The sequence below is a fragment of the Seriola dumerili genome, unplaced genomic scaffold (assembly GCF_002260705.1).
Source record: "Seriola dumerili isolate Sdu_G_001 unplaced genomic scaffold, Sdu_1.0 BDQW01000088.1, whole genome shotgun sequence".
NCBI lineage: Eukaryota > Metazoa > Chordata > Actinopteri > Carangiformes > Carangidae > Seriola > Seriola dumerili.
The window spans coordinates 13,642,399-13,656,119 of record NW_019174343.1 but is presented as its reverse complement, the minus strand read 5'-3'; the positions used below and the strand labels follow the sequence as shown (position 1 = coordinate 13,656,119).

Below are 13,721 nucleotides of genomic sequence, written 5' to 3'. Positions count from 1 at the left end.
CCATTTTGTTGTGTTTTCTGTTGTATTTTGCATCTTAGGACCACCATAATTTTGATATGATTAGCATATACATTTTATATTATATATCTTTTTGAAACACTTGAAATAAATGCAAATAAATTAAAGCTTTTAAGCAGTATGAAGATCTATGGTTTTCAACCCAATGCATGCTTTTATTTTGAAAAGGACAGGGATTAGTGTTACGGAAGAGATCTCAACTTCCGGAAAGGATTGTGTTTCGCATATAGATAAATAATTCACCTTCCTGGTTTGAAGGCTACCTTGTCAGGTAACTCATGTTCATTTAATGAAGTAATCACAGCATATGTCCGCACAGTAGGTTGTTTAGCTAGCGTTATGGGTTGGCGTCGTCGCACGGACTTTTCTTTGAAGTCAGGTATATCCACAGAACAGCGTCGCCTGCTTGGCTGTTCAGCGCTAGCTAAGAGGTAACGTTAGCAAGCCGGAATATGAGCGATATCGTGACCAGCTGACTTATAAATGTATCGGTGATCGGTAAATGTTTATTCAGCCCTTTGTTATGAAGCATGACAAGCCGTGTGGGGATGACGGATTCATGTTAACTCGACAGTATCTTGCGGTTGTTTACATTTTGTACTCCATGTTCCGTCTGACGCTGCTAATCAACATCCGTCTGGCAGGTTTGCGAAGCAGTGAATTGGTCTAAGGTTTTGTTCGTGTTGTCAGCCTCAGCTCTGGATTACTTGTCCGTATATTGGCTTGATTCAGTGAGTATTATCTGATTATAACTGTCGGCCGATCATTTGGCCGGTGACATAGACCTAAATAAGTTCAGCCGCTTCTTTGTTCTTTTGTAGTGAATGGGATTTCTAATGAGACCCAGATACATTCATCAGCCATTTTAAATCAGGAGTTGGATAAATGGGTACCACGTTATAAAGCGTTTATAAGCTGTAATTAATGGATCTGTTATTGGGTAATAAATTGTTTGCTAATGTTTTTTTTAATCAGTTATTTGTAGGAACTGCTTTTGGGTTGCCAGGTGTGGAAAAATCCGCCTCCGGCATGAGAATTTTGTATTTTTAGCCCTTTAATTCATTTACATCTGTGAGACCTCTCCAATGGCCTATTTGACCACTCACCTTTGGGAAAGGGGCTTTAGGGCATCTGGACCAAAATCTATTTACAAACAGCTTATTCATTTTAATAACTACAGACCTGATGGCCTATTGTGTAACCCCTTATCAGTGGCATATTAACATTTATAAGTGACAGACCAAATGTTTCTAATAACTTATTACACATTGACAAAGCCATTACCCGTTTAGTAATGGCTTATTAACACTTGCAACTCCTTATAGACAGTGAGAAACATAGTACCGTTTAGGGACATTTTCTAGATTGACGTGTTTATTTTCCTATTAACAAAATCAACATTTAGAGAGCGTTTAGCATTTATAAAGGACATATTTTGTTATTGTAAACTTGTAACTTCAAAATCAGTCATAACATAAACTAAAAAGCATCAATATTACTTTGGAAGAAATGACCTTGAAAATACTCTGGGTTTTCACTTATTTACAACTGGTCCCCTCTCAGAAGCAGGTTTCAGGTCACATGCATGGGTTGTTAAAAGGCTCGTCATTACCTGATAGAAGTATCGTCTGAAATTCCCTTAATGGAACAATAGCAGTAATTGAATTTACTCATTTACTGGCCAGTGATATATGGGCTATCATTGTATCATGCATATCTATTTATTATATATACAATATTTATTTTTATTCCTGCTTTTTTATTATTTGTACAAAACACAGGAACAGTCTGGGCTGCATTTTGATACTGTTTTTTTTCCCCACCTCTTGTCTTCATATAATAGCAGTTATGTTTTGTCATGTTTGTATATTGTGAGACACTGAGTACTGGTCACAAATTCCATGAAATGTGTCAACATAGATACAGACCAATAAAGACTGTGATTGTGGTTCTGGTTGTGCAGGAGGAAATTGAAGTATACCATCTGAAGCAGAATACAGAGATTGTGAGTGGGTCATCAGGCAGTCTCCCTATGTCAGGCCGAAACGGGTCTGCAAGTGATGCAGACTGCCGGATCTCTGAGGACTGCCATGTCCCAGATGTTGAGTTGATGGAGCTGGGGCCACTGCTGGAGGAAGGAGGGGGGCGCCAGGCAGCAGCTAAAGGCGTCCATCCAGAGGTAGGACTGTTTCACAAGATCCCCAGAGAGAAGTTGTTTCTGCTCAGTAGCTTCAGTAATCTCTTGTGGTGTCTTTGAAGGGAGCTGCCATGCTTGCTGATGAGGAAGAGGAGGATGATGAGGTGGGAGAGGTCCTTACCTTACCACTTCAGGCTCACCACGCCATGGAGAAGATGGAAGAGTTTGTACACAAGGTACGTTGAACTTGTAGAGGTACCACTTTATATTACAGCACCAGTCCAAGTTTTAATTTGCCAGTCAAATGCCAGTCAAAGGTTTATACTTTTCACTCCGACACAGCGACCTGGGATTAACCCATGTTTGGGGTTGGTGTGAACAGGTCAGTACATGTTATCCAATCTAGTTTCTCTGTTCCCAACCTGGGCTTTAAAACAATTCAAAAGTGCTTAGCTTTAGTATGAAAAAAGTGAACATAGATTTCTATAATAACATTTTTTTTACTATAAAAATATGATATCTTGTTATAAACCTATAGTAGATATTGGTGATTGATTGATGAGGAAAGATCCTAGATCCTATCACATTACACGATTTGGCCTCCTTCCTTAAATTGAACCAGCATAAATATTGCAGCGACCACGTTAAGAGCTGAAACGTAACACCCTGCTCATCTTGTAGGCGTGCAGGTGTACAATTCTGTGGTTTTGCTGCGAGGTTAATGGATATACAGTTGCAGATCTGGATGAACAGCAGCAACCCGGGATTAACCTGTGATTGCTGTGTAGTTTGACTGAGTCATATGTGAGTTTCGCATGTTTTTATAATCCACGTCAGACACAGGATTTATGTGTTATATAAGAGACTCACCCGTCACCATGGGAGGCAAATGTCAGGTTATGCACAGCTGACAAAAAGAGTTAACTGATAACTGTAACAAATTGTTAGAAATGTGAGAAATGAATTATTGCCCAACAGAGACAAACAAACAAAGATGATGTCAGCATCAATTATAAGATAAATATTCATCATTTTGTCTGCTACAGATGAGTATTTATAGTCATCAAGAGAAAATTCTTATCCAATGAATTAAATAATCTTATAACTTGTATTTTCAAACTTTAGGGTACTTAACAAATATATTGTGATTATATATGTTGAGACTTTACCTTAAATACTAAAATATGGTAAAAATTCTTCCAAACCTTTGACTAGCATGGTACATTTTTGGTCATCTCAGAGAACTGCGCACTGAGACAGAAATGTGAAAAATAAATATTTTGAAAGCTTTACAACTGCCAATAACACAAACTAAAATCGATGTCTGTTTTACTTAAATCTCCATAACATTTCTCACTCGTTAACCTTTTCAGGTATACAGTAATTCTGAATCAAGTAAATCTTGCTTTTCAGGTTTGGGAGGGGCGCTGGAGGGTCATCCCTTTTCATGTCCTGCCAGAGTGGCTAAAGGACAACGATTACCTCCTGCATGGACATCGACCCCCTATGCCCTCCTTTCGAGCCTGTTTTGGAAGCATCTTCAGAATTCACACTGAGACAGGAAACATCTGGACTCACCTGTTAGGTGAGAATTTAAAGGCCTACATAACATTCCTAAATTGCTGAGCAAGGATTTTTAGCAACATATTCTCATTTGGATTACAACCAGACATTTTGGTTTGATAACATACTTTTATCAGGAAACTCTGGACGGTCCTGGTCTTTTCTGTTGTCGGCTGTTAATGAAACTGGTCTGTTTTCTCCCTCAGGGCTGATCTTATTCCTTTGTCTGGGCACGTTAACCATGCTGCGGCCCAACATGTATTTTATGGCCCCACTGCAAGAGAAAGTGGTGTTTGGGATGTTCTTCCTGGGAGCTGTGCTCTGCCTCAGCTTCTCCTGGCTTTTCCATACAGTCTACTGCCACTCTGAGAAAGTGTCTCGCACCTTCTCCAAGTAAGGCCTTGTACTGTCAAACTGTCTTAAAGGAATAATTTGTAACTGTCAAAGTCTTCTCCTATTTTAGGCTGCCTTGTAGTAGGTGGGTTTTTAATTTCAGTCATCCATATGCGTCATCATACTGGACATGCAGCTCCAGCTTGCCACCTAGAGTTCAGTGCAATTAATGAGGAAAACGTTAATCCGTGCAAAATGATTCATAGTTCAGCCAAATCTAACATGATGCCACAGCAACCTGCCATTGTGAATTTAATTCATTTCAAGAATTTACAGTATTGTTGTTTTTAAATTAGGTGCGGTCTCTCCTTACCCTTTCAAGATCCATCTGTTAGTTTCTTACCCATAGAGTATGAATGCATCATCGAGTGATTTGACATTTTCCTCAGTTCAGTTCCACATTCAGACTTAAGCTTGTGAATGTTTTTAGAACATGTTTTTGGGACCAACATGTGGTAGGTACAACAATCAAAAGACACAAAAGACTGTATATTAAAAAAAGGTAAATTCAGGCGGGAGAACAGCCATCCATTCATCACAGGGTTAGTGATTTGACCCCTGGTCCCTCCTGTTCATATGTCATATGTGCTTGAGCAAGATACTGCCTGAATTGTCATTTGTCATTGAACTTCAGCCTCAAAAATACTTACAGATCCGATAACTGTACGTTCTGGTGTCATTGTACAGGATGTCCTACATGAACAGTGATTATAAAGCAGAGATAGACTCAGAAATTTAAATGATCAGAAACATGAGAAGACTTTTGCTTTTTTGCATCCAGCAGATCTTCCAGCCCAACACCCAGAACCTCTCTCTTTCCTCTCTCCCCTCTGTCCTCAGACTTGACTACTCGGGCATTGCCCTCCTGATCATGGGCTCTTTCGTGCCCTGGCTGTACTACTCGTTCTATTGTTCCCCTCAGCCTCGACTTATCTACCTCACCATTGTATGTGTCCTCGGCATTGCCGCCATCATAGTGGCCCAGTGGGACCGCTTCTCCACACCTCGTCACAGGCCAACAAGAGCAGGTACTCACCAGTTGAGGATAATAGCCATGTTTTAGATAGGCGATAATTTTCTTGTAGTGGAAACACTGATAACATGTCGTGGTTATGAATGACTGTTGATGATTGATGATTTTATAATAATGATCTTTGTCTTGTAATGTTTAGAAATGTAGATGTTGATTTTTTTTTTTATTTCAAAATTACACAAAGTAACTCAAGTCCATGCTTCTCTTAGGTGTGTTCATGGGTCTGGGACTAAGCGGCATTGTCCCCACCATGCACTTCACCATCGAGGAGGGTTTTGTTAAGGCCACCACTGTCGGCCAGATGGGTTGGTTCTACTTGATGGGGGCGATGTATATCACTGGTGCTGGTCTGTATGCAGCTAGGATCCCTGAACGCTATTTCCCTGGCAAGTGTGACATCTGGGTAAGTATTTAACGTGTTTACATACCAGAACTTTCAGGTGCTTGGTTAATAGATTAGATAGTTAATAAATTGTTAAGGATATGAACTCTTTTTTCTCCAAAATCAATCATTTGATTTAGAGTTCCAGCACAAATATGAGACGGCTTCCTTAAGTACAGAAAAATCAAATGGCAGCTCAACTCATTAGCCAAGGAATCTGTTGTCTGTTTAGCTTTAAGTTATCCTCCAATAACTTAGCACTGTATTGCTTAAAATTAGGAGACTCAAAAGAGACATATTGTATGAATCAACTTCCAAAACACTCGATCCTGCACTTACCATAATATAAATCAACATTGTTGATGTTTTTCAACTCCCCGGTTTGTAATACAAAGACTTCCGTTACTAATTTATAGTTTCCAAATTTAAGTCAATCAATTGCACAAATGATTTCACTCGAGCGCAGATTTGACAATGCAGAGCCACAGAAGACATTATTCAGCTGTTTTCGCAGGCTGAGTGATAGTTCCTGTGACTAGTAACTGACTCTGAATGTAAGGTATAAATACTGAGGTCAAAAATGTAGTGTCCAGGGTCGTCCTGATAGCCAAATGGTTGAGAACCGCACCACGTAACTACAACATCCACTCTTCAAACCGTTAACCAACAAGATTAAAATGTACTATTTAGAACAGACAAGTGTCTGTAACCCACCCATTTAAAAACCAATACCAATACCAATACTCAAGGGCTAAAGTGTACCAGGATGATCCTGAGTGTCGAAACAGAGTGAGACAGAGGTGCACACACACAGACAGGCTGGAAACACAAGACAAGTCCTTTTAACTTCATTGTTGCAGAAGTGACAACCCGCTCATCCAGGAACACATAAGAACCTCTGCGTTATAAATTCATGAGGCTAAGATCAGCTCTACGTATGATCAAAAAGCAGAGCAGAGGACCAGAATCACAGAAAGATGTGGTTCTGGTGTGAACAGCCAGACTACTGCCCGCACAACACAAGAGTTGAACTGGCATTAAACCTCAAATTAAAATACACAGGCCAGGCATACCTCAGTTCTCAGAATGAATAGCGGGCAGCTTTTCCACTGGTTTTTATTCAGAAATAGCAACATGCAGTCGACATGCAGTGCGGTTAGTCTGGTGCGCAATCTGTTAACTGTGAGACACGCAGCGGAGAATAACCGCTCAGATGGTACTGATGTCTCAGGATATTTTAACTGTTAACTGATAGTATTGATCGGTCAAAATTCTTATTCTTATTGTCAGGTAAGGGCTACACTGCTAAAACTCTCACAATGCAATGCATCACCCTCACTTCTGATATAACAGACACGTACGCACAACTTTGTAAATCATGTATTAAATAGAGAATTAATGATTGAGCTTGTAATTTTGGATATTGGTTAATTTTTTTTCCTTTTTTTTATTTTTTTATTTTCTTATTTGATTTAGCAGGTGCGTGGTAATAAATCTTGCTAATGCACATATATTTCTTTCCCTGTCTCTAGTTCCATTCCCATCAGATTTTCCATGTTCTGGTCGTGGCAGCAGCGTTCATCCATTTCTACGGTGTTTCCAACCTGCAGGAGTTTCGTTACGGCCTCGAGGGAGGATGCACAGATGACTCTCTACTCTGAGAGCCCTGACTGTGACTTACTCATACTTTTCTTTATAGCCCCACAAACAACACAAACGCACACACAAACACACACACACACGCACACAAACACACACACACACACACACACACACACACACACACACACACACACACACACACACACACACTTAAAATGCTGCTGGAATTCAATAGTCACTTATTGCTCCTTCTGTACTTCTGATTTGCTCACATTCTGTTTGGGTTCTGACGGTCTTTCTGCTTTGGCTCTTTTTTGCTCAAATAAAGTAGCATTGACTAGCCAATGAGCTATGGAGGGAATCTTCAACGGTCACCACTTCTTCAATAAGTATGAAGCTTAAAGTATGTGTTTCAAAGAAAGGTCAAAATGGGACTTCAACCAAAATCATGTATTCCTGTAACTGATGTTCATTTCTGAGAAGCTCACTAGTAGCCCAACTTCTCCATAGTCTGTTACCATTGCACAAAGGGTATAGAGAGTTTTATTTGTACTGTAGCAGAGAGCACATACTATAAACAATTCCTTTTCTCCCTCCCATTTTCCTTAGAGGTTAGAGGACGAATGTACTGTCAGCCAGAAGCATCTTGTAGAGCAGTCCAGGGCCAGTTAGGTGCTTGAGAGCCTGCACACATTTGCTTGAGGAGGATGAAAGTATACACATATAGTGTGTATGGAATTCATCAGATTTTTTTTTTTTGATTGACACTGATTGTGCAGCTTTCCATTAAAACCTGTAGAAATCTGTACAAACCCACCCATGTCCACTCTGCAATAAAACATGAACTGTACTCTCAAAGCCCAGTCAGTACTCTAAAATCCCATTGACACAAAATAAAATAAGAAATGAATAAAAGGAACGTATAGTTTAGATCCCATAAATATGATGTACAGACGTGTCACAGTAACACTATGGGTAATGGTAATCAGATCCTTGACCAAAATGAATCAAAGGGTTGGATCTTTCTCGTTTTTTTTTGTTTTTTTTTTGTTTTTTTTATTATTTTATACTGAAATGCTTAGAAGTTCCTTTGCATTGGATGCATTATTTTAATTGACAAAAGTCAAACAAAAAAATTTCAAATTGTTTAATGGCACGGAAAAGCTGTAAAAGTTTTTTGCTCCTGTGGAAAAATAAATTAGCTCAGTTCAGGTTAGATTAAGATGATTAAAATGCTGAAGTGAAAAGAACTCACCTGCCATCTTTTTTCAGTCAGACAACACATGATTTCTAGAGTAATAGTTCCTGGGCTACGCACAATGTACAGATCTAGATCGGTCAAATTGTGTTTTTGTCAGCTAAAGATCTTTCTTTTGTGCTAGATTTCAAATGCAATGAGAGGTGTAAATATCAAATGCACCCTAGTGTATGCTATAAAATTCTAAACTTTAAATCACCATATGGGGTTTAAAATGTGTTATGTATGATTGATATAAACTTTTAGTATTCCTGTGCCTTAGGCCAATGGAAATGTTTTTAAATAAAACGGCCTATCTTAACAGTCAAGGGAGCTTCAAGGATTTCCAGATGTTGACTTTTCTTGTTTTCCTTGCCATATATATACACAATCAAATCATTATTGAACTTACAACTCCATTGATAGGTTGTATCAACTGCTGTTTAAGACTCCTTTTTCTAGATCAACTTATTCAAGCTTTATTACAAAGACTAAAACAACGTGTATTCTTGACTTTGTGTAATGTCCTGTGTAGAAAGTGATAAATCATACATTTCACTGAAATGTAAACATAAATATTTATTAATGGTAATCTTGGAAAATTATTGTAATAAATTTTTTTCCACATGTATAAACATGGTGTCCAGTTGTATCCAGTGCATATTTGAAGATTCGGGCTATACAAGCAGCTGGCGAGAGTGATGTACACTCAGGAGAGTGAGCAGATTTCTTAGAAATGTGAGACCTTGACATTTGAAAATGTCACAGCAGCCGCAAGCAACTGTGAAGACAACAGGACTCATCATCTACTGCTCATCGCCTGTGCATAACTACAAAATACAAAATTAGTTTTCTCTCTTTAAAACAGTTTTAATGAACTCTGGAGATCAACCGTTATTATGTATTGAGCATGTAAACCTCTGCAAAACAACGGCTGTTCATCATTTCCCAGTCATCTGCTAGAATTAGCTGCCGGTTGGAAATCAGCGGCAGAAAAGATGTATGGGATGTGCTCACAGCTGATGTAGAAAATACTACATAATTGTATGAAATACCAGACTATCAGGAAAATAAATCAGATATAAGTATAAGCACTCAGTGTTAACATGTCTCCCTCAAGGATTCACGATCATGTAGCATTTTTCATTTCATCATCAAAGGTGTATTCAATCTCCATCTCAATACAGATCTGCACTCAGTAATAAACAATTATGCTGATGATTTTTTTCTAAGTCCTAATTGCCAAATCCTCTGAACATTGGGGCTTTATACAATGATAAATTCTGCAAAATATCAAGTGGGACAGACTCATGACCTAGGCTTCCTGAATGTGATGTTCAACAACATCCCAACCCAATTTTTCTAATTATATTATCTTGTCTCTTATGTCTGGATCATGTTTTGCAAAAAGCATCTTCCTTTTCCTCCACCCTGTTTCCTTTCTGATAAACTTTAGAATGAAAATATTAATGAAAAATTTCCGACTAATATTCTTAAAAAAAAAAAAAAAAGCCTGTTTAATCAGGAACTAAAGTACAGGCAAGTGTTTCTAAACGGGAGTACTTAGTGGCTGGTACACTTCAAGACCAACCAGTATGCTAGCTTAGCCTTTGCCAACCTGTCTGTCTTACCATTTTATTGTCGTATTCAGCGCTTGTTTTTCCTTCAACCATTAGGTACGTATCCTTTGACAAAAGTAATTATTATGTGTATGTAATGTAGTTATTTGTCGCATAATAGCAGAATTTCGTGTTAGCACTGATGTTAGCATAAATGCAATGGGCGGGGCTTACATTTACAGCGACTGTATCAGGCTAACAGCTATTAAAACTAAACTTAACTAAAACTTCAAACTATAAGTTAACATTTTCAGAGGCTGGCCATTCCGGTCTGCAGACTGCCCGGTCTGTGAGCTGAAAACAGTCAGTCACTGTCCCTCAGATCAGTCCGATTGGGCTGGTGAAAGACGCCCTGTCTCAAGCCTTTTGTGCATCAGCATCAGAGTACATTTGCTGTTTGTCAGGGCTCGTGATGGACAACAGTCAGCAGCCCAAAGAAAGCACGGAGCGGTCCGACCTGGTTTCTGAGGACGGCAAGAACAGCAAGTCTGTTCTGTGTCAGCGCTGCGGATCCAAGGTGCTGTGTCCGGGGATGGCTGTGTTTGCAGAGAAAGAGGTATGGTGTGATGGGCCGACACATAGATAGTTGCCTGTAAGTTCTGGATAATACTGCATTAGGGGTATTAAATGTGTCTAATTGCATTAGTGCAGCACCGTTTCATCTAAAAGCAGTACAAGGTGCTTTACATGATAACAAAACCAGTATTGCAATGCAACTAAGTGCATTTACTCAAGTAAAAACTGAAGGTGCTTGTACTTAACTGAATTATTTCCATTTCCGTCTGAAATTAATTTATTTCACAGCTAGAGTTACTAATCTATTAAATGACAAAGCTGCTCCATATAAAACATAAAATACATTTTGAAAATATGATGCACTATTATAGATTAACCCACCTAGCAGTAAATAAAGTAGTTGATATCATCACCTTTACTAACACACTAACTAAATACTACCTGCATATTAACACATCAGCAAACAATAATGTAGTATGATTATATTTAATAGTTTATTTTATGCATGCAAGTCCTTTTGCTTTTGATACTTTAAGTACATTTTGCTAATAATGCTCATGTTCTTTAGTGATGTTAGTAATAGAGAATTCTTATTTTGTCAGATCCTTTACTTAAGTAAAAGTAAAGGATCGGAAAACTTCCCCTGCCACTGAATAAAACAATAAGCAGTCCCTATACATACTCACACGCATACATTTACATAAACACAATGACATATACACATACATACAAATATACAAGAACAACAATACCAAGGCACCGGTCAGTTACTTTATATAGGCTGCTTATATAGACTGCTTTTAAATGGTCACATTGTCAGAGTTATAATCAGCAGGCAGACTCTTTAGTTATTTAGGCATATACATGTTACATGCAATCACAGGACTTTGTAGGAACATGAAGGAGACTGGTGCCTTGTAACCTGAGAGATCTGCAGTGTTCATAAATTGAAAGCAAGGTTGACATGTACGGTGGAGCAAGGTAATTTAGAGCTCTGTATACCAGGTGGAAGATTTTAAACTGCACTCTGAAAGCAACAGGTAGCCAGTGGAGGTTTCTGACAAAAGCAGTGATATGGTCTGATTTTTTTTGTCCTTTTATCCCTGCTAGGTCTGGCCATATGCAAAGGAAGACATCCAAATTAGACTAACACTATAGCAGTGTTGATTTTGAGTTCTGTCAAGTGTTTGTATGATATCAGAGGCTGTGTTTTTCTCCCACCAGCTGTTCCTACCCGCCATGCGGAAAAAGAGCGGCGTCAGCAGCACAGAGGGCTCAGTGGATGGGGACACTCTGACTGCCCACTGGTTAGTGGACGACATGTACACTTTTGAGAATGTGGGCTTCACTAACGACGTGGGGAGAATCAAGTATCTTATCTGTGCGGATTGCGAGATTGGACCAATCGGCTGGCACTGTTTGGATGACAAGAAAAGTTTCTACGTCGCTGTGGAGAGGGTGAATCATGCATAGTGTAACTTCATATGAGGGCCCACAAGAACTTTAAAAAATGCGTTGGCAGGCTATGCATCTTTTCATGGATTTACTCCAGAGTTGACCCCCAGCCTACCTAATATATCACACATACACACACACACACACACATCACACACACACACACACACACAGTACATACAGATCAGGTTGTTGATGTGTACAGACTTATTCATGATAACAGTGCTATGTCTCTATCAATCACCTGGATCACACTGACCATTTTGTTCTAATAAAATTGTTTTTTGGGACGTAGTCAGATGCCATCCTGCAGCTGTTTCTTGAGTAATGTGATGCTAGTTCTCTTCATCTCAATGTCTTTTAACCCACAAAAAAATCACTCCCATTCAGACTTTTATGATGGACCTGTATATATTATGTGTACAATTTCTCTACAAGAGTTAGAGCTCCATAGTGTACGATGATGTATGTTGAGTGCTGAAACATTTAGTCAATACGCAGTAAATTAGTCAAACTTTTGATAACTGATTCATCCTTTAAGTTGATTATAAAGCAAACACTTTTATTAGTTCCAGCCTCTCAAATAATGATGGTTTGTTGCTTTTTCGTTATTTCATATCATTGTAAATTGTTGTCTAACACAACAAATAATTTGAAGATGGCTCATGCATGACAATGATTTCACTTTTTCTTTTACATTTTATAAGTTAATTGATTACTTAAATTATTTTATAGATTATTCAAGTCTGGAAATAATCATTTGTCACTCATTGTCACAAAAGTATCAAGTCCTTGTTTGTGTGTGTTTGACCCAAAAATACAGGGACCGGATCCCATGTTGTAATTTACAATGAGTGTCATTGCCTGACATTCAGCTTACTTAATTTCTTTTTAATGAAAGGGCTACAAGAGGAATTTACCCTGTAAACATTGTCAGTTATAAAATTGTTATTAAAGCTTATGCATGGTTTCACAATTCTGAAGTACCCAATGAGGCAAGTGCGAATGCTGTTACAAATTGCTCAGTGAACAAGCCAAGAATAGTTTGCTATTCAGATGAGCAGGAAAATTAATGCCAGTGCAATGAGGGCTGTTGGGGCTCTTGGTAGTCTTAAATCCTTGGCTGTGTGCAATACATGCCTGCTAGGTAATCCAGGGGGGGATGTTAGCTGGATAAGTTTATTTACCAAATTTGTACTCACTGACAGTTAACCTGTAAACATTGAAATGTGTCAGCAACAGTAGTGTTAACAGACCACTGCAGTAATAAAGGGAGGAGGGGGGTCATTTGAGTGACCTTAACCCTTTTCAACCTTCATACATATTCATTTTATGGTGAATTTGCAATATGATGTAGTTTGTTGTTATTTTGTGTGGTCTGTGCACATGTCAGTCAAAGGCTGTGCCTCCACCCAGTAAACTGAACCCCCACCGAATCAGTGTCAGTGGTGCTAGTCAGCAGAATACACCATGAGCGTTAGTGGTGGAGCTGTGTGTGCTTCCCTTTGTGTTTTATGTGTTTTCAAGAATGAAAACAATCATGGATGTAGAGTATTAAATTCAGACTACTATATAAATGTGGAATTACAGCCATTGTACAAATGATCATCATTTTATATTAAGAGGACAAGAGTGTATATGCTAAATTTGTGAGATCTAATTCTCATGCCCATATTGATAGAAAAAAATACAACAAATTACTCTATACATAATAATCAAGATCAGACACTTGGAATAATTGGAGAAAATGGTGTTTTTTTTGTTAA

At 38.6% G+C, this 13,721-nt stretch overlaps 2 protein-coding genes across 2 annotated transcripts; both read left to right on the top strand.

Annotated features, from left to right (window-relative positions):
• Window positions 1–208: 208 nt before the first annotated feature.
• Window positions 209–8,694, top strand: adipor1 (adiponectin receptor 1). Its single transcript, XM_022745477.1, has 8 exons — window positions 209–289; window positions 1,982–2,197; window positions 2,278–2,391; window positions 3,569–3,740; window positions 3,925–4,111; window positions 4,952–5,139; window positions 5,354–5,547; window positions 7,059–8,694. The coding sequence occupies exons 2-8, from the start codon at window positions 2,051–2,053 to the stop codon at window positions 7,185–7,187; spliced, it is 1,131 nt and encodes a 376-aa protein (XP_022601198.1). The 5' UTR covers window positions 209–289; window positions 1,982–2,050; the 3' UTR covers window positions 7,188–8,694.
• A 1,247-nt stretch (window positions 8,695–9,941) lies between these two features.
• rabif (RAB interacting factor) lies at window positions 9,942–13,537 on the top strand. The gene is made up of 3 exons (XM_022745386.1): window positions 9,942–10,041; window positions 10,389–10,540; window positions 11,725–13,537. The coding sequence occupies exons 2-3, from the start codon at window positions 10,397–10,399 to the stop codon at window positions 11,971–11,973; spliced, it is 393 nt and encodes a 130-aa protein (XP_022601107.1). The 5' UTR covers window positions 9,942–10,041; window positions 10,389–10,396; the 3' UTR covers window positions 11,974–13,537.
• Window positions 13,538–13,721: the final 184 nt, after the last annotated feature.

Bases quoted from the DNA above. Each gene is read 5' to 3' on its own strand.
- adipor1 (XM_022745477.1), top strand. From the start codon at position 2,051: ATGTCAGGCCGAAACGGGTCTGCAAGTGATGCAGACTGCCGGATCTCT. The intron at 5,140-5,353 runs GTACTCACCAGT...TGCTTCTCTTAG, and splicing joins TCACAGGCCAACAAGAGCAG to GTGTGTTCATGGGTCTGGGA. The intron at 5,548-7,058 runs GTAAGTATTTAA...CCCTGTCTCTAG, and splicing joins CTGGCAAGTGTGACATCTGG to TTCCATTCCCATCAGATTTT.
- rabif (XM_022745386.1), top strand. From the start codon at position 10,397: ATGGACAACAGTCAGCAGCCCAAAGAAAGCACGGAGCGGTCCGACCTG. The intron at 10,541-11,724 runs GTATGGTGTGAT...TTCTCCCACCAG, and splicing joins CTGTGTTTGCAGAGAAAGAG to CTGTTCCTACCCGCCATGCG.